At 40.3% G+C, this 18,407-nt stretch overlaps 2 protein-coding genes and 6 non-coding genes across 12 annotated transcripts; 1 reads left to right on the plus strand and 7 right to left on the minus strand.

The window, feature by feature from the left end:
* Nucleotides 1–907: 907 nt before the first annotated feature.
* LOC120796422 (otoraplin-like) lies at nucleotides 908–3,513 on the minus strand. Of its 2 annotated transcripts, none has more exons than XM_040139252.1 (5): nucleotides 3,083–3,513; nucleotides 2,068–2,319; nucleotides 1,753–1,892; nucleotides 1,352–1,462; nucleotides 908–1,210 (listed from the first exon to the last, which is right to left on the minus strand). In XM_040139252.1, the coding sequence occupies exons 1-5, from the start codon at nucleotides 3,087–3,089 to the stop codon at nucleotides 1,187–1,189; spliced, it is 534 nt and encodes a 177-aa protein (XP_039995186.1). In that variant the 5' UTR covers nucleotides 3,090–3,513; the 3' UTR covers nucleotides 908–1,186. The 2 variants fall into 2 exon arrangements, with proteins under 2 accessions (XP_039995186.1, XP_039995187.1); XM_040139253.1 differs by having other exon boundaries at nucleotides 2,068–2,470.
* Nucleotides 3,224–17,919, plus strand: gtpbp2a (GTP binding protein 2a). 4 transcript variants are annotated; one of them, XM_040139249.1, is made up of 12 exons: nucleotides 3,224–3,265; nucleotides 5,606–5,632; nucleotides 6,117–6,301; nucleotides 6,490–6,598; nucleotides 6,750–6,947; nucleotides 7,151–7,325; nucleotides 14,002–14,221; nucleotides 14,370–14,505; nucleotides 14,635–14,693; nucleotides 15,074–15,245; nucleotides 15,461–15,625; nucleotides 15,815–17,919. In XM_040139249.1, exons 3-12 carry the CDS (start codon nucleotides 6,168–6,170, stop codon nucleotides 15,995–15,997), a joined length of 1,551 nt encoding a protein of 516 aa, XP_039995183.1. In that variant the 5' UTR covers nucleotides 3,224–3,265; nucleotides 5,606–5,632; nucleotides 6,117–6,167; the 3' UTR covers nucleotides 15,998–17,919. The 4 variants fall into 4 exon arrangements, with proteins under 4 accessions (XP_039995183.1, XP_039995182.1, XP_039995184.1 ...); XM_040139248.1 differs by lacking the exon at nucleotides 3,224–3,265 and adding an exon at nucleotides 3,868–4,485; XM_040139250.1 differs by lacking the exon at nucleotides 3,224–3,265 and adding an exon at nucleotides 4,521–5,280.
* trnal-cag lies at nucleotides 8,572–8,654 on the minus strand. The gene has a single exon. It is a non-coding gene; the product is annotated as a tRNA-Leu (tRNA).
* On the minus strand, nucleotides 9,271–9,353 carry trnal-cag. The gene has a single exon. It is a non-coding gene; the product is annotated as a tRNA-Leu (tRNA).
* Nucleotides 10,395–10,477, minus strand: trnal-cag. The gene has a single exon. It is a non-coding gene; the product is annotated as a tRNA-Leu (tRNA).
* Nucleotides 10,952–11,034, minus strand: trnal-cag. The gene has a single exon. It is a non-coding gene; the product is annotated as a tRNA-Leu (tRNA).
* Nucleotides 12,299–12,381, minus strand: trnal-cag. The gene has a single exon. It is a non-coding gene; the product is annotated as a tRNA-Leu (tRNA).
* On the minus strand, nucleotides 12,842–12,924 carry trnal-cag. The gene has a single exon. It is a non-coding gene; the product is annotated as a tRNA-Leu (tRNA).
* Nucleotides 17,920–18,407: the final 488 nt, after the last annotated feature.

Consider the following 18,407-nt stretch of genomic DNA (forward strand, 5'->3'; position numbering starts at 1 on the left):
ACAGTTCTCTGGTAGCCACTGTGTGTGTGTGTGTGTGTGGGTCGGTGTGAGACAGCCTGACGGACCTAGTCTCAATGGGGGATTAATAATCTCATATCTCATATCTTTTTAGACTTTGAGGAACAAAAATATAGTAGACATACAGGTGGTACATACACAATAATGCAATAACACTTAATTGAGAATAACATGAAGTATTACCATTCAATGAATTGCTGTCTCATATACAGAGGAACTAAGCATCATCACTAAATAAAAAACACTAAACACTACATATAATTAATAAGTATATAAGTAATTTGTTTTATCATTTTTAAGCTGCCTTCCAGTTAAAGTCTCACATAAAAAGAAAAAGGGTCTCTCAACTTTTTCTTTTTTTTTTTCAACGTTACTGTAGTTTCTCCATTTGTTTTTGAATGAGTGTATAAAAGAGCAGGGATTGGGGCACGTTAACTGACAACAAAATATTATAATTGAAAACTGATTCTGTATTAACTACAAATAGCTAACATGAAAAATTGTGGTTTCGAATGGGTTTCACAACCAAATGTGCTATTGTGAAATAACTGAAGATAATGTTTTCTTTTGAAAAAGGGAAAATGAACAGTGGACTGCTTTTGCTGCCGTTTTTAGAATGAATCATAACTCGCTGCGTGCAATGCCAATATTTTTTGCAACAAAAGATGTCTCTAACAGCATCAAGAAACCTTGACGATGCAATAAAAAGGGTACATCGGCAGTGCAAGCTGTATTTGATAATGCAGGAGAGGATCTTCACAGCAGTTACTTTCCAGTTTTAGCAAATCAAAGCAAGGTTCTTGATAAAATTGCAATTACCAATCCTGAAAAGTCAAAGTAGCAATCTTGAAAACAAATTTGTACCTTTTCAAATAATCACCATTTTGGATTGACATGAAAAAAAAGGTTTATTGAGCCGAATGTCCTGTTAAGACAAAGAAAGACAGATAGGACTAGCTAACTCAACAGCAGGGGTGTCAGACTGTCGACTGACTAGGAGGGGCTGAAAGTGCCCTGGTTTTCATTCCAGCTGGATACAGCTCCACAGGATGTAATAGCACATAGTCTGGCACACCACCTCAAAGGAGGTACTATCTATTCCCCTTTATAAAAGCCAGAGTTACTAAAAGCAAGACTTGAGAAGAAAGAGGCTTCAGTCTGTCATTCCTTAATCACAGTAGAAGTCCATGACCTGAAAGAAAGACAAAACAAAAACTAAATAAAAGGATATACTGTAAATGTTGACCACCAACTATTACTCCAGAAAAGAGGATAAAAAAAATAAAAGTATTTATCTCAGATATTATCCCATAAAAGAGTCAAAAATACGCACGGTTGTTGGAATCTTCACTGTGTCTTCTGCAAACTTGAGTGTCTCCTTCACCACAGTTGCAGGGAAGTAGCCAACGATGCCCATCTGGTCCACATACCGCTCACTGTAAACCTGCCAGTGAAAATAACACGGCCTCTCTAACAAATTAACACGCATCACATTATGTATGCTGTATGCATTCAACCTTCCTTACTTAACCTGACATAATTTAAATGCTTGCTCATTTCAGATGCAATGAAATATTTAACCAAATGTCTCTCTTGACATTTTGCTCTCTTCAGAAAGGCCAGAAAGTTCACACTTGTTTGTCCCACCCGCTGCACATCCGCTGTGCCTTTAGTAACTGACCGCAGGTGTACACTGCTACACTGCTAAATAACATGTATCACATATGCACATACACTGCCAGACCAGAAGACTCCGGTGCCCTCCTCTGGTACGAGTTTAGAATACACATAAACCATCTGACCCTTCTTGATGTTGATGAATCTGCAGTCAGGAGCTGTGAAGTCACCCACGGCTGTGGCCATGGAGAGAACATCTGACGTAGGACAGAATAAAAACAGGAAAGGGGAATACATGATATGATTGAAAAACTCTAATGTTTTTAAAAAGTTAACAGGCGCATGCATTTTATTGAAGGATTTTAATAAGTAACAGATTTCAGGACACACTCTGCACGCTATGTCGTGCTTCTCTGTCATGTTCCGACTTACGTGAGCATTCTGCATCCCCACATATCTTGTTGTCTGCTAATTTATCCATAACGACGGCCCTCGAAGTTTGGTGCAGTAGTCCCACACAGAGCAGAAACACCAGTGGATAACTCATGCTGACCAAAAGAGCAGGACCAAGGGACTGTTGTGTGGACGCTTGAAGGAACTTAAGGCTATAAAAATCCCAAAACGCTTCTCTCGGCCAGGACTGAATGGGCTGAGCTCCTACACCAGAGGTCGCCTGGCCAATCGCTGTTGAGTTTCAGAAATGCCACACTCTGGAAGAACTATTCATTTCCCCACAGGGGAGTTGGCTGACTTCCTCTTTTTTTTTTACTACCCAAATCTCAGTCTCTTTGCAGGAACAAGCAGTCACAGCTCATGACAGCTGTGTCTCTTGGCCCTGTAAAGCAGCAGCCCTTTAAGTAGGTGATATATTTTTGGACAGACTAAAACGTCCTGTGCAAGAAGAAGTGTAATAACCTTTAGGACATTTTATGTAACTAGGAGTAAAATCTATACATTGTTTTGAGTAAAAGTGCAACTAACTGAACATGAGTTTGGAAAATTTTGGTAAAACAGATGAATTTAGTTATATCTCTGATGGTCCTCTCAAGTCACTCTAAAGATGAAATATATGTCAAAGTAAGTCATTTTAAATGGAAAATTTGTAAATTGCAAAAATAAAGTTTAAAAAATATATATAAGCCCAGGCTTAAAGAGATGAAAAAATGATGATGATGCCACCGTTAATAATATACTGTTTATAAATAACAGCAGGAGCAAATGTAATGTAATGACGTTTGCTGGCGACATCTAGTTCTGGTTAAAATGTTGCCTGGAGGTGACTTTAGCACATTTGCAAGACAAACCGTGTTGCAAAAATAAATAAATAACCCAACCCAGTCTAAGTAACAATTTTCAAGTACTGTACACAATCAGGAAATGGTTAGACAGACTGGTGGAGTGAGACACACTTTCAAATGGTGTCAGAAACTATGGCCAACATACTTACTAGTCATTTCTAACTTCCCGTGAGTTAGTAGAAATTTGCTTTACAACCCTCCGTGTCGTCTGAAGCGCCCCTGCAGACCCATCGAGTCTAGACCGGTACAGGAGTCGTGTTTTTATCCAAACACCTGGTGGCACTCTTGTCCCCTGGCTGTGGCCAAGAGATCGCGCAACTCGAGAGTCTCTGGTCAGTTGTTTTTCACCAGGTGAAAAAAAAATTACAGTCTGGCAAAAACCAAGTATTGGTAATCTGAGTTTTGTGGGAATTTCGATGGTGGTATACTCTACTGCGATGCGGCGTGATAGGCTGGATGATAATTCTTAGGAGGCATACTGGTGGACATGCCAATCTGAACTCAGCAATGAGGAATAATAGTCCTTGAGCATTTAAGGATGCAATAAGTGCTTTGAGGACAGCGGAAGAACTCCAGCCGCATCACGGTTGGCTCAGCGTGAACAGGCCTTTTGTTGGCGAAATAATGAAGCGAAACTTTTGTGAAAATGAGCCAGGTTTTTGTATTGTTTTGTCGTTGCCTGTGTCGTGATTTTCTCTAGCTTCATTATCATTCTTGTGCTTCGTGTACCACGACACTGTTGGATGTCAATGCGCAATAGGAGTTGTTTTCTTTAAAGCCTCTAAATGCCAACCTATCGGTCAAAGTCTATTCAAGAATCTAAATGTCTAACTTGAGGACACGTGTTTCGGTCTGGTTAAATCATCTTTTGTAAACAATTAGCTTTTTAAAGTTTTTGTAAACAAGGGTGCAACGACTTCCTCCTTCGACTGATGTAAAGCACCGCAAAACTGAGTCCGTGTGCGTTACGCTGTTGCGACGTGGGTAGCTAGGCGGGCGGTGTTCAAACCCACATGGGCTCTCGTGCAAGCCAGAAAGCGAACGGGACCGCTCGCTTTCGCTCTCCAGCTCTTAACATCAAGCACACCCCTGAACATGTAGCGCTGTGACGTACGCAGACTGTAAACTCAAAACGATAGTCTCGGACGTTGCAGTTATTGTTCGGTTTGAAGAGTTAGGGGTGGCTGGTGCCTTGTTTTCATTTTGGGGGGGGGGCTGTAAGCGACCTCTGGTAGACTAATTATACTCAAATCCAAACACCTACATGCCTAGGTCGAGATATATTTTAATAATATTGCATCATATTTAACCAGGTCGTGGCAAGCTAACAAGTTAGATCCCGAAGTAGCTGATGGATGCGCGGGTATCGGACTTATTTGGCTCAGGAAATGGACACGGCTCTGGATCTCCAGGTGTCGCATCCAACGTCAAGCCGGGAAATGGCCATGGCGTAGCGCCCAAAAAAGCGGTCGCAAAGAACAACAAGAAATCAAAAGCTCGATACTCTCGCACCTTCAAACCAAGCAATAACACCCCATATCTACCTCCAGAGGTAAGGCAGAAGTTACACGTACAATTGCCGCTAGCGTACGCAAGCTAATATTATGTACGACCCACAGCAAAGTCCGCTAATATCATTGTTAACTTAAGTAGGTTTTTATATGCGTGTTGTGGTGTGTAACTCTAATGAACCTGTATGTTTCATTGCATTTCCTATCCTCGGAGTTATCCGACCCTGTCTCGTCTTGAATTTGCAGTGACACGTAGCTAGTCGGTAACGCAACGGAAAATGAATGAGGTGGTTTTATTCGGCTAACATTAACAATCTAACATTTGATGTTAACTTGCAGTTTTCGCTGTCATTTTTACAGTACTAGGTCAAATGTGTGTTCAGCTACAAGCTACTTGCTCTAACTGGCTAGTGTTTTACTAGCTACCAGAAGAGGAACAGCTGTGTTTGTAAATATCTAGCAGGGGGCGGGCGTATACTCGGTCGACCTATATGTAGCTAACGTTACTGTTGCGGTCTCTCACATTCGCTCAGCCGAGGACTGCTACTACACAGTAACGAAAGATTACTTTGACAATTTGTTTATAACGGCATTTGCCTAAACTTAAACCCACTGGAGAGTTAATGTGATCGTTATTTTTCCCCGGAAACGAGAAAGAAAGAATTGTAATGACCTCAAGCTACCTAAAACTCAAGCTAACTTAACGGTCAGCCATATAAAAGCACTCTTAACTGAACTCTTAATAGACAAGTCTCAACATATTCCATGGCCTCAGTTGTTGTTTCAGCTGATGCCCAACATGTAACCAGCTCCACTCTCCTGTAGTGATCCTAACTGTTAGTATACATTTGAGATATTTGTCCCACTTGTAGGAATATTGACTAACTTTAAAGGTATATCGACCTTTACACTCGAATGTGCTTTATCCTATAAAACATTAATTAGCTGTGTATTAAGGCTAGCTAAGCAGTTAGTCAGTTTGTATGGCTCTCGGTCACTACCTATTCACTGTAGTGCACTGACCGCTCATTCATTCAGATTGCTTTTCTTTGTGTCTTTTATCGAATCAATAGCCCGTTGTCTCACCTTTCTACAGTCTGGCAGCTGTTGTCTCTGCTCTGCATTTTGTCTCTCATTTTTTTTTCTCTCTCTGTCTCTTAGGCTGAAGAGGGAAATATAGAGTACAAGGTAAGCTAATTAGCTTTCATGTCATGCAAGGACCTTGATGTTGATGTTCAAGAGATAGTCTGGTTTCCTTCACAGTGAGCTAGTTGCTTCATACAGCACTATAACAATACACAGCTCATGGTTAGGTCAGCCCCTTCATGACAGGAGTGTGGATGTTACAGGTATAGTTCAATCGTCATTACAATAAGCTTCCAGCATTATGTAGGTAATATGTCAGAATATATAAGTGCAATCGCACAAGTTCTGCCATGGAAAAACAACACCCCAGTGGATTAGCAAGAACTTTTTTAGTTTCCGGACAGCTGCTTCCCCCGACACATCAATCTAGGCTTTATTTAAGATTTGTATTGCCTCAGTCCTTCAGTAATCCTTTAAATTCCTAGTTATTTGCATCAGAATGATTTAACCACTGATTAAACCCATTTAACTTTCACAGTCTAGGTTTAAATTCAGCACAGATGTCTAAAGTCTTTCCCTTCTGTAGCTGAAGCTGGTGAACCCCACACAATACCGCTTTGAGCACCTGGCAACACAAATGAAATGGCGACTGCAGGAGGGTCGTGGCGAAGCTGTCTATCAAATAGGCGTTGAGGATAATGGCATGCTGGTGGGACTATCAGAGGAAGACATGAGGGCATCACTGAAGACGCTCCATAGGCTAGCAGAGAAGTAAGTCCAGTAATTTTGTTTTTTTTTTATTAGACATTACCTCTGTTATCCCAGTTTGACAGTCAGTTAATTTAATATCCCCCCTTAACCCTTTCCAAACTAATGGTAGATAAAAACTTGCTTACTAGGATGTATAAGTCTACTGTAAGTAATAAGTGGAAATTCTGTTTTTGTTTTTTTTCTGACAGAGTTGGTGCTGACATCGCCGTTCTCCGAGAGCGAGAGGTGGACTATGACTCTGATGAGCCTCGTAAGATTGCTGAAGTTCTCATTCGCAAGGTGCCAGATGACCAGCAGGTTAGAGAGTCTGCTGTGAAGGAATGTTTTGTATTTAGGCTGGTGTTCTTTTGCTCCTGATCTGTTCATTTTAAAATTCTCAAATGTTGTTGTTTTTGTTTTTTTTTGTTTTGTTTTTAATTCATTTTTTCCATTGGTGTATTTCCTATAGTTTTTGGACCTGCGAGTAGCCGTACTGGGTAATGTGGACTCCGGCAAGTCCACTCTGTTGGGTGTTTTGACACAGGGTGAGCTGGACAATGGACGGGGAAGAGCAAGGCTCAACCTTTTCAGACATCTTCATGAGATCCAGACTGGACGTACTTCAAGCATCAGCTTTGAGATCCTTGGCTTCAACAGTAAAGGAGAGGTGAGAAAAGATCCAACACCAGTGATGTAAAAAGGAAAGAAATTTTTTATACAATGTAATATTAATGCAGAAATTTACAGTATTAACTGATATCTAGCCTGACCTATACTTTCATATTAATATCTGAGTAATATTTTGGTGCTGTTGCTTTTTTCCTTAAGTAATGTATATCATGACACATCATACATGGTTACTTCTCCTAGGTTGTGAATTACAGTGAGTCTCGGACAGCAGAGGAGATTTGTGAGAGTGCCTCTAAAATGATCACATTCATTGATCTGGCGGGTCACCACAAGTACCTGAAGACCACCATTTTTGGCCTCACCAGCTACTGTCCAGATTTCGCTATGCTGGTCGTCAGCGCAAATACAGGCATTGGTGAGTATTACTTGATTAGTTAAATTTTCTGCTAATTTTGTAAGAATTTATGCATCATTATATGTCAGTTAAAATGTAATCGTGTCTCAGTGTGTACTTTATCCAGTCACTCACTTGACTATTCAGATAAGCCAAGTTGAAAGTGGATCTGCTAAGGGGCACAGGCTGGTATTAGACGCTTGCAGGGCCAGTGTGACAGCAAGCCTGTGCTTGTGTACACTACACCTCCACACTGTAGTAGTGAACTTAACCAGCCGTAGCTTAGCACTTTGCAAACATGTGATATCTGAGCTTATGTAGCTTAAGTTCACCCTTCCTACCACAGCTACTTTACTCCTCCTCCTTGTCCCTGCCTACCACTACTAGTCGGAGAATATCTCAAATACCATCCATTCATGTCAGAGTCCTCTGACCCACTATAGGTAGCTCTGTGCTTGATCTCATGCATCAGTAAGCTACTGTGTATGTCAGCATTGCTAACTTTGAAGAAAGGACATAACACTTGCCAGTCACAAGAAGTTATGCCACAAATACTCTCAGATGTTAACGTTTTACATAGGAGTAAGGCTTGTCGATTTCTGAGATGAAATACCCTGATTTTTTTAAATGAAGCAAATCAATTTAGGCAGAATTACACCCAAGTTTCAAGTCTCCACACACCCAAAAGTTTTTGTTTCCTGTTACAAGAAAACCCTGTTCTCTGCAGTTTACAAGGTAAACAAGGTCCCCTTGTGGCAGGCAACAGCTCAAAATACACTTCCGGTACAGGAGCCTAAGAGGAAAATGAGAAGATAATGCAAATAAGCTGATCATGTGCCACAGTCTTTCAAAGTACAACAAAAAACAGTTAATTTATGTATTGTTTTTGCTGCAAGTGGTGTTTTTATAATCCAATTTTCACCCAAATTTTGCATTTCTTTAAAATTAAAAAAATTAAATTTTTTTATAATTCAAAATAATTTGATAAATTTCCGATTTTTTTTCTTAAGAAAGAAAAAAGAAAAAAAGAAGCCTTACTTGGGCTTATTATATTTGACCAGCTTGTTTTACTAGTAAAATCTGTATTAGTGGTCCAACACAGACATGCTTTGAAACCTGAGCTGCTTAAACTGCTGGGACAGGTTGGGCAGGTTGGGCAGGCCTGCTTTGCTTGTGGAGACATATTGTGTGTTTACTTTTGTTTCTGTAATAGTGGAAGAAACATTTGATTTAGTTTGTAGGTTGTGGAAATAAAAAAGGAATCTGTTGTCAGAAGTGGGATTCGAACCCACGCCTCCAGAGGAGACTGCGACCTGAACGCAGCGCCTTAGACCGCTCGGCCATCCTGACGAGTTGGATTGTTTTTTTTAACTCTGCCAAATCAGTGGGAGGAGAAGGGGCCGTGACAGATTGAAAATATTTATATACAGTATGTATATGTATATTCACTGATTTTGCAAAAGGTTGTAAACAAAAATGTGACTCAGACCCAGGTTCGGTGTTTGGGAGTTATTTTTAAGACTTTTATTTCTATACAATGTTATCTTCTATTGTTAAGTTTTCTTCAACACTAAAATAAGCAAAATTATTAACAAGGAAACAAAAATTATGATTTCTGCCTGCAATAGTCAAATATATATATTTATGCTTGAATTTCTGTATTTGTACTGTAGGCGTTGCTGAGTGTGTGTGGTTGTCTGTCATAAAATAGGGCTTGATGGGAGAAATGGGGTCAAGAATTTGAACTACCTTAGCTATGCAACAGACAGAAAAGGGACATAGTCTCTGTAACCCAAGAGCTAAGCATTAGTGACATAAGTAATATATATGTTTGAATATTACTGCCCTGTTATACTATTTACTTTCTCTGCCTGTGGAGACATATTGTGTGTTTACTTTTGTTGCTTTAATAGTGGAAGAACATTTGATTTAGTTTGTCGGATGTGGAAATCAAAAAGAAATCTGCTGTCAGAAGTGGGATTCGAACCCACGCCTCCAGGGGAGACTGCGACCTGAACGCAGCGCCTTAGACCGCTCGGCCATCCTGACATCAAGATGGATGTGAGCTCTGCTTGACGAGTGGTATTAGGAGGGGCTGGGACAGATTGAGCGAGTGGGTCCAGATAAGAACCCTCTGTTAAAACCTTGTGACCTTCTGTAAAGAATATCTGTTGTTGTGGTGCTTGTGAAAGCAACAGCCGTGAATAACTGTAGATATTTGTACTGTAGGCGTTGCTGAGTGTGTGTGGTTGTCTGTCATAAAGTAGGGCTTGATTGGAGAAATGGGGTCAAGAATGAGAACTACCTTAGCTACGCAACAGACAGAAAAGGGACAGTCTCTGCAACCCAAGAGCTAAAGCTTTAATTATGAAACAGGGTAATGGATCTGTGTAATGCATAGGCCTTGTCTTAGGTTGTATCTGTTACAAACCCAAAGGGCGGGTAATCATCTTGTATCCTACTGTGATGCTTTACTAAACATTTTGACACTTCATCTTCACTCATCATTAGTTTTAAATAGGATGTGGAACTTTGATTTTTCATATACACCGTTACCTTGGATGCACTGAAAATAACAGCAAAACAATCTGCAGCTCAGCTGATGAGGGGTCAGGGTATTTTGAGTCTCTGTCAATCTTTAAATGTGTATGGGTCAGTACCCTTGAACTCCTTAGTGATATAGGCCAGGTTGAGACCTATATCCGAACTGAGACATCATCTAAATATATATATATATATATATATATATATATACACACACACACACACACACACACACACACACACACACACACACACACACACACACACACACACATACCTACATATTTATCTCAGGTGTAAGCTTTGTTTACAAAGAAACATGATCCATCAGGCATGTCAAGATACTGCTGCCTCATTGAACTTGGCATTCTGGACAGTCTAAGCATTAGTGACATAAGTAATATATATGTTTGAATATTACTGCGCTGTTATCCTACTTACTTTCTCTGCCTCTGAAGACACATTGTGTGTTTACTTTTGTTGCTGTAATAGTGGAAGAAACATTTGTTTTAGTTTGTCGGATGTGGAAATCAAAATGGAATCTGCTGTCAGAAGTGGGATTCGAACCCACGCCTCCAGGGGAGACTGCGACCTGAACGCAGCGCCTTAGACCGCTCGGCCATCCTGACATGTGAGATGGCTGTGAACTCTGTTAGACGAGTGGTATTAGGAGGGGCTGGGACAGATTGAGCGAGTGGGTCCAGATAAGAACCCTCTGTTAATACCTTGCGACCTTCTGTAAAGAATATCTGTTGTTGTGGTGCTTGTGAAAGCAACAGCCATGAATAACTGTAGATATTTGTACTGTAGGTGTTGCTGAGTGTGTGTGGTTGTCTGTCATAAAATAGGGCTTGATTGGAGAAATGGGGTCAAAAATTTGAACTACCTTAGCTATGCAACAGACAGAAAAGGGACATAGTCTCTGTAACCCAAGAGCTAAGCATTAGTGACATAAGTAATATATATGTTTGAATATTACTGCCCTGTTATACTATTTACGTTCTCTGCCTGTGGAGACATATTGTGTGTTTACTTTTGTTGCTTTAATAGTGGAAGAACATTTGATTTAGTTTGTCGGATGTGGAAATCAAAAAGAAATCTGCTGTCAGAAGTGGGATTCGAACCCACGCCTCCAGGGGAGACTGCGACCTGAACGCAGCGCCTTAGACCGCTCGGCCATCCTGACATGCGAGATGGATGGGAGCTCTGCTAGACGAGTGGTATTAGGAGGGGCTGGGACAGATTGAGCGAGTGGGTCCAGATAAGAACCCTCTGTTAAAACCTTGTGACCTTCTGTAAAGAATATCTGTTGTTGTGGTGCTTGTGAAAGCAACAGCCATGAATAACTGTAGATATTTGTACTGTAGGCGTTGCTGAGTGTGTGTGGTTGTCTGTCATAAAATAGGGCTTGATTGGAGAAATGGGGTCAAAAATTTGAACTACCTTAGCTATGCAACAGACAGAAAAGGGACATAGTCTCTGTAACCCAAGAGCTAAGCATTAGTGACATAAGTAATATATATGTTTGAATATTACTGCCCTGTTATACTATCGTTCTCTGCCTGTGGAGACATATTGTGTGTTTACTTTTGTTGCTTTAATAGTGGAAGAACATTTGATTTAGTTTGTCGGATGTGGAAATCAAAAAATCTGCTGTCAGAAGTGGGATTGAACCCACGCCTCCAGGAGACTGCGACCTGAACGCGCCCTGAGACGCTCGGCCATCCTGACATGCGAGATGGATGGGAGCTCTGCTAGACGAGTGGTATTAGGAGGGGCTGGGACAGATTGAGCGAGTGGGTCCAGATAAGAACCCTCTGTTAAAACCTTGTGACCTTCTGTAAAGAATATCTGTTGTTGTGGTGCTTGTGAAAGCAACAGCCATGAATAACTGTAGATATTTGTACTGTAGGCGTTGCTGAGTGTGTGTGGTTGTCTGTCATAAAATAATATTTTTACATAGGATGAGGAACTTTTTATATACACCGTTACCTTGGATGCACTGAAAATAACAGCAAAACAATCTGCAGATCAGCTGATGAGGGGTCAGGGTATTTTGAGTCTCTGTCAATCTTTAAATGTGTATGGGTCAATACCCTTGAACTCCTTAGTGATATAGGCCAGGTTGAGACCTATATCCGAACTGAGACATAATCTAAATATATATATACACACACACACCTACATATTTATCTCACGTGTCAGCTTTGTTTACAAAGAAACATGATCCATCAGGCATGTCAAGATACTGCTGCCTCATTGAACTTGGCATTCTGGACAGTCTAAGCATTAGTGACATAAGTAATATATATGTTTGAATATTACTGCGCTGTTATCCTATTAACTTTCTCTGCCTGTGAAGACATATTGTGTGTTTACTTTTGTTGCCGTAATAGTGGAAGAAACATTTGATTTAGTTTGTCAGATGTGGAAATCAAAAAGAAATCTGCTGTCAGAAGTGGGATTCGAACCCACGCCTCCAGGGGAGACTGCGACCTGAACGCAGCGCCTTAGACCGCTCGGCCATCCTGACATGTGAGATGGCTGTGAACTCTGCTAGACGAATGGTATTAGCAGAGGCTGTGACAGATTGAGCGAGTGGGTCCAGATAAGAACCCTCTGTTAAAACCTTGTGAACTTCTGTAAAGAATATCTGTTGTTGTGGTGCTTTTGAAAGCAACAGCCATGAATAACTGTAGATATTTGTACTGTAGAAGTTGCTGAGTGTGTGTGGTTGTCTGTCATAAAATAGGGCTTGATTGGAGAAATGGGGTCAAGAATGAGAACTCCTTAGTGATATAGGCCAGGTTGAGACCTATATCCGAACTGAGACATCATCTGAATATCTATATATCTATTTATATATACACACACACACACCTACATATTTATCTCACGTGTCAGCTTTGTTTACAAAGAAACATGATCCATCAGGCATGTCAAGATGCTGCTGCCTTTAGTTTGTAGGATGTGGTAATTACAAAGAAATTTGCTGTCAGAAGTGGGATTCGAACCCACGCCTCCAGGAGAGACTGCGACCTGAACGCAGCGCCTTAGACCGCTCGGCCATCCTGACATGTGAGATGGCTGTGAACTCTGTTAGGCGACTGGGAGGAGCAGGGGCTGTGACAGATTGAGTGAGTGGGTCCAGATAAGAACCCTCTGCTAAAACCTTGTGACCTTCTGTAAAGAATATCTGTTGTTGCGGTGCTTTTGAAAGCAACAGCCGTGAATAACATCACATTATTAAGAAATCTGTAGTTTTGCTTTACTTTTGCAAATGGCACGAAGGCATGTGGATGAAATATGACCCTTGGAGACAACACTGGTTACTAAGCAATCCGCTCACAGCCTGCTTGAATTATTAGGTGAACTAAAATCAGTTACTCTCAATGAAAGGCTGGTAGTTTTTTCTAGGTCATTTTGAAAATATTTATATACAATATGTATATGTATATTCACTGATTTTGCAAAAAGTTGTAAACAACAGTGTGACTCAGACATAAGTATTATATATGTTTGAATATTCCGGGCCTGCTATCCTATCTACTTTCTACTGCTTGTGAAGACATATTGTGTGTTTACTTTTGTATCTACTTTCTCTGATGTGATAACAATCATATGTCATGTTAAATTCTACCTGGTCTTTTCAGTTTGCATACATGGTTTCTTGACCCTCAGACTCACACTAAGTGCCAGCCTATAGATAAGCAATGTTATCTTAGGTCGCAGCGGTCCTTAACTGCTGCCTGAGTACAGCCATTGTATTTGTACACAGAATAAGTTTACTTTCTCTACCTCTGGCTCAGTAGAATCATACCGTACGAAGCACTGTCTTAACCATGTTATTTTCATACTTGGAGGTTCAGAACTTGGATTATAGCTGAGGTATTATAGTTTGCATCAATACTGTGTTTTCTGCTAATATTTGTTTAAGTAAGAGACTCGATCCCCTCCTGCTTATTTAATGCAAATTGCTATGGATAAGAGCATCACATTGAATACATCAAATAAACATTCCCTTTGTGTGCTTCCATGTGAAAGTTCTTGTGGTCATGTGAAGCAGTGCAAGGCAAGATGTAACTGATGTGGTGAAATGGACAACCTAGGCATAACCTATTCCCTACATCCTCTCCTTCTCACCCTTTTCCAGCTGGAACAACACGGGAGCATCTTGGGCTCGCCATGGCCCTGAAGGTGCCCATCTTCATCGTCATCAGTAAGGTGGACCTGTGTACGCGGGCCACTGTGGAGCGCACAGTTCGGCAGTTGGAGCGTGTCTTGAAACAGCCGGGCTGCAACAAGGTGCCCCTGGTTGTAGGCAGTACAGACGACGCCGTCACGGCAGCACAACAGTTCGCACAGTCACCCAAGTATGAAAGAACTACATAAACATAATTGAATGAGTATATGAACCTGATTTCTATTAAATGTTTTGTAGTGTGCTCTGTTATAACAAGAACTAGCCAGTGTTGTCTGTGGCTGTGTGTCCTGATTATGCGCTTGTGTTCTCCCTGGCAGCATCACACCCATCTTCACTTTGTCCAGCGTGTCCGGAGAGAGTCTAGACTTGCTTAAGGTCTTCTTCAACATCATCCCTCCTCTCAGCAACAGCAAGGAGCAGGAGGAGCTTATGCAACAGCTAACTGAGTTTCAGGTAGTTCTGAGATGACGCTTGTGTATGCACACAAGTGGTCAGCTGGCATGTACACACTCTTCCTCATGCAGCATAAATATATAAAGACCTTCGACAATGTGTTTGACAGCAGTGTGCATCCTATTACAGGTGGATGAGATCTACACAGTGCCAGAGGTGGGGACTGTGGTAGGAGGTACTCTGTACAGGTCAGTTTGTTGAAATACTAAATGCTTATTTCATGTTCTTCCATTCAGTTTAGTTTTCTATTTTATATTATATATATATATATATTATATATATATTATATATATATATTATATATATATATATATATATATATATATATATATATATATATATATATATATATATATATATATATATATATATATATATTTTATATATATATATATATATATATATAGATATACATATACATATATATATATATATATATATATATATATATATATATATATATATATATATATATAGACACACACACACACACACACACACACATATACACACATATACACACACACAATGGACACTCTCTGATCTACTATTCTCTTTGATTGTGCAGTGGTATTTGCCGTGAGGGAGATCATCTTGTAGTAGGGCCCACGGATTCTGGCCAGTTCCACAAGTTGACCATCGGGAGCATCCAAAGGAACCGCTCGGCATGCAGGGTACTCAGAGCTGGCCAGGCTGCCACACTCGCCCTTGGCAACTTCGACCGGTCACTACTACGCAAGGTATAGGTTTCTTCTATACTGTTTGCCTGTCTCAGTAATAAGAGGAGGTGTGTGTTTCTTGTATTTTCAGTTATAGTCACTGTGGCAGATAAAAACTCAAAAAAGTTTTTCACATATATATTTTTAATATTAGGTAGGTCATTATAACCAAAGAACATTACACACTGAATTAGAATCTATTTATGTACAATGTCTGTGCGTTTTTGCACTCACAGGGCATGGTGATGGTGAGTCCGGAGATGGATCCTACAATCTGCTGGATGTTCGAGGCTGAAATTGTGCTGCTCTTCCATGCCAAGACCTTCCACAAGGGTTTCCAGGTTACTGTACACATTGGCAACGTGAGACAGACTGCCACTGTGGAAGCTGTGTATGGCAAGGTTAGTTCATCTGCTGAGCTACAACTGTTCCTGTTTGAGAGTTGTCCTCTACTTCTAAAACCTGGGCTTGTTTTATCTGCTGGCACGTCAGAATACTACAAGATAACTTGTTGTTGTGTTACCTTAAGCAGATTATAGTCAACTATTCTTAAATTAGTTTTATCCATATGATACATCATTCTACCACAGGAGGAGCTGAGGACGGGGGAGAAAGCAGTTGTTCTCTTCAAGTTCATCAAGCACCCAGAATATCTGAAGGTGGGAGCTAAGGTGCTCTTCAGAGAGGGCGTGACCAAAGGTATTGGCCACGTCACCAAGTTGCAGCCTATTGCCCAGTACCGGCCATCCCAAAGCGAGGATGAGGAAGCCTAAAGTTTTTTCGACAACCGCAACAGAAAACACCGTCCCATTCCAAAACAAGGTGCTGTACAACCCCCCTCCTGCTTTCTCCAAAAGGCCACTCTGCCCAGTTCCTTTTCCTGAAATCCTTTTCACAGGATATCGTTGTTTTATCACCCTTTTCCAAAGCCTTGTTGTCAGCATCTTTCTCATTTGACCTCTTCAGCCTTTTAAATAACTGCTGATATTTTAGTCTGGTCCCTGGTGAGGTTTAAAGAGCATTGCTCCTCATGGCACTGATAAGAGGAAACTCTTTTATAACACATTCACAGCAACATCTACCAAAGTGATATTGAGTGTCAAGAACATATAATTGCAATGCACAAAATAAGAAGTTGCAACCAGGAAATTGATTTCTCACAACTACGTTGAAGTGCTGCCTAAACAGTTTACACCTAAATGCACTATGTTACACACACTTTAAATAAGATGCACAAACACCTTCACTGTAACATAAATGCCAATGCTGATATACCTTTAGCAGATAATCGTTTACAAACTCAACAGTTGCAAGTATGAGATGCTTGGACATTAAGGTGTAAACTGTAACATCCGTGTCATTGTTGTCACCGCCCCACAGCAGCTTGTCTGTGATACCAGCATAGTGCCTGACTGAGAAGGACAAGCCTCTGATCTCACTGCATTTGAATACAAACTTTTCATAGTAACTACCAATGAATTATGTGAGATAATTGTAAAAGCAATGAGATGCATTTGTGGTTCTCAGACACGTCTTCTCAGTCATATATAAGCTTAGCCACCTTCTTCAAGCTATATTGCTAACAAGGGCACTTTATGAAGGTAAGGGAGCGCATTGCGAGATATGCAGAGTTAGAACTTGACCCAGTTTGTATGTCAGCCTGCCAAGCTAACACACATTGGCAATCACTTTATAACTGTCACATTTGTCCGTGAGAATTATGTTTTTTATTCACAAATAATGCCTCACGATAGTGCAGTGAGATGGGAATGATCTTGCTGCCTGTCCTTCAAGTGCTTTAGTTACTCAGGTCAGTGTCAATTACGTATTAGACAGCATTCCACTCTCACAGAAGTACTCCAGCGAATGTTTCTGTTGCTGACTTTGGGGGGGGGGGGTTCTTCCAAAGAGATGTAGTTGTTTGATTATGCATTAAATATATATGAAGCTGCATACTGATGTAGCTTTGTTTAAAAGCAATTACGTTTGAGGCACTTGATGTCTTCACTTAAGTTACTGATGTCACTAACTTTTAAGGGGTTTAACACAGTGCCTAATGGGGCTACCGTGTGAGTAGCCTTCCATGACACCCCAAAGTTTTACAACTTAGTAAAAAAAAAAAAAAAACATCTACTTAAGTTGGTGCTACTCCTAGAAACAGTTTTTGATATCTAGAAAACAACTTTGAAAATGAATGTTAATTGTTAATCTGTTTGAGGCTGTTGTTGGCCTTACCATGTCTTATCATTGCATGTTGATGTGATTTATACCTACATTGTTGTCCCGCTTACATCAATGATACAGGACAACTGATATGTGTGCCCTGTTTTGTTACACCTGTTGTTGTTAAGCACCGTTTGTGTGCCCTCAAAGAGAGGAAAACTTATTAAGCATTTCAACCAAAATATTTTATAGCCTTTATCAAGAGTTATATCAGGTGTTACAGTTTGTTTTAATGCATCTCAGAAGTATTTTATAGATTTCTAGTAGTTCTTGATTTTAAAATACATTGAAACACCTTTTACACTGTTGCGGTCGTCTTAATCACACCAACAGATTCACTTTTTTGAAATCACATTAAAGGCCTGTTTTCCTTTTAACTGAAAGTGTAATATTTTGATCATTATTTGGTTGAAATGCAATATTTATGTACAGATCCAATTTGTGTAACATTATTTACATGAATAAAACTTTTATTGCCTCTATAGCAGGTGTTTAATTTTGTTGTCTTTTAAGTAAAGCAGAAAGTTACTCAAATGTTTTCAACCATGTCGTACATCCAGTATTTTGTCTATTGGCTCACATGTCACAGAGCCACGACTCGCTACACAAAATTGAGTTTTAAAAGGCTTTATCATTTCATTTTTCTGGTAGGGCTCCTCCTTATCTGCTCCCTAGCTGGTGCAAGATAATGCAAGAGTAATTTCCTCATTCTGCTGTCTTTCAACGCTCATGCACTACAACAGGTCCGCCATTGTAGAGAAGTGTAAACAAAGCCAGATTACACGGCTTTTACTGGTTCAATTGCGCTCATCCTACTGACAGTCATATTTGAGGTCTAACAAACCCATAGCTCGACACAATGTATGTCACTCAATTATAAAATCATCAGGCAGACGCTTCTATATCAAAGGCTTTAGAACAGATATTTCCCTTTACAATTTATTATTCCATATTTAGTTC

The sequence above is a fragment of the Xiphias gladius genome, chromosome 11 (genome assembly GCF_016859285.1).
Source record: "Xiphias gladius isolate SHS-SW01 ecotype Sanya breed wild chromosome 11, ASM1685928v1, whole genome shotgun sequence".
In the NCBI taxonomy this organism is placed as follows: Eukaryota; Metazoa; Chordata; class Actinopteri; order Istiophoriformes; family Xiphiidae; genus Xiphias; species Xiphias gladius.

Bases quoted from the DNA above. Each gene is read 5' to 3' on its own strand.
- gtpbp2a (XM_040139248.1), top strand. From the start codon at position 4,285: ATGGATGCGCGGGTATCGGACTTATTTGGCTCAGGAAATGGACACGGC. The intron at 4,486-5,605 runs GTAAGGCAGAAG...TCTGTCTCTTAG, and splicing joins CCCCATATCTACCTCCAGAG to GCTGAAGAGGGAAATATAGA. The intron at 7,326-14,001 runs GTGAGTATTACT...ACCCTTTTCCAG, and splicing joins CAGCGCAAATACAGGCATTG to CTGGAACAACACGGGAGCAT.
- LOC120796422 (XM_040139252.1), bottom strand. The intron at 1,893-2,067 runs GTAAGTCGGAAC...GTCCTACGTCAG, and splicing joins TGGGGATGCAGAATGCTCAC to ATGTTCTCTCCATGGCCACA. The intron at 1,463-1,752 runs GTATGTGCATAT...TTTCACTGGCAG, and splicing joins GAGTCTTCTGGTCTGGCAGT to GTTTACAGTGAGCGGTATGT.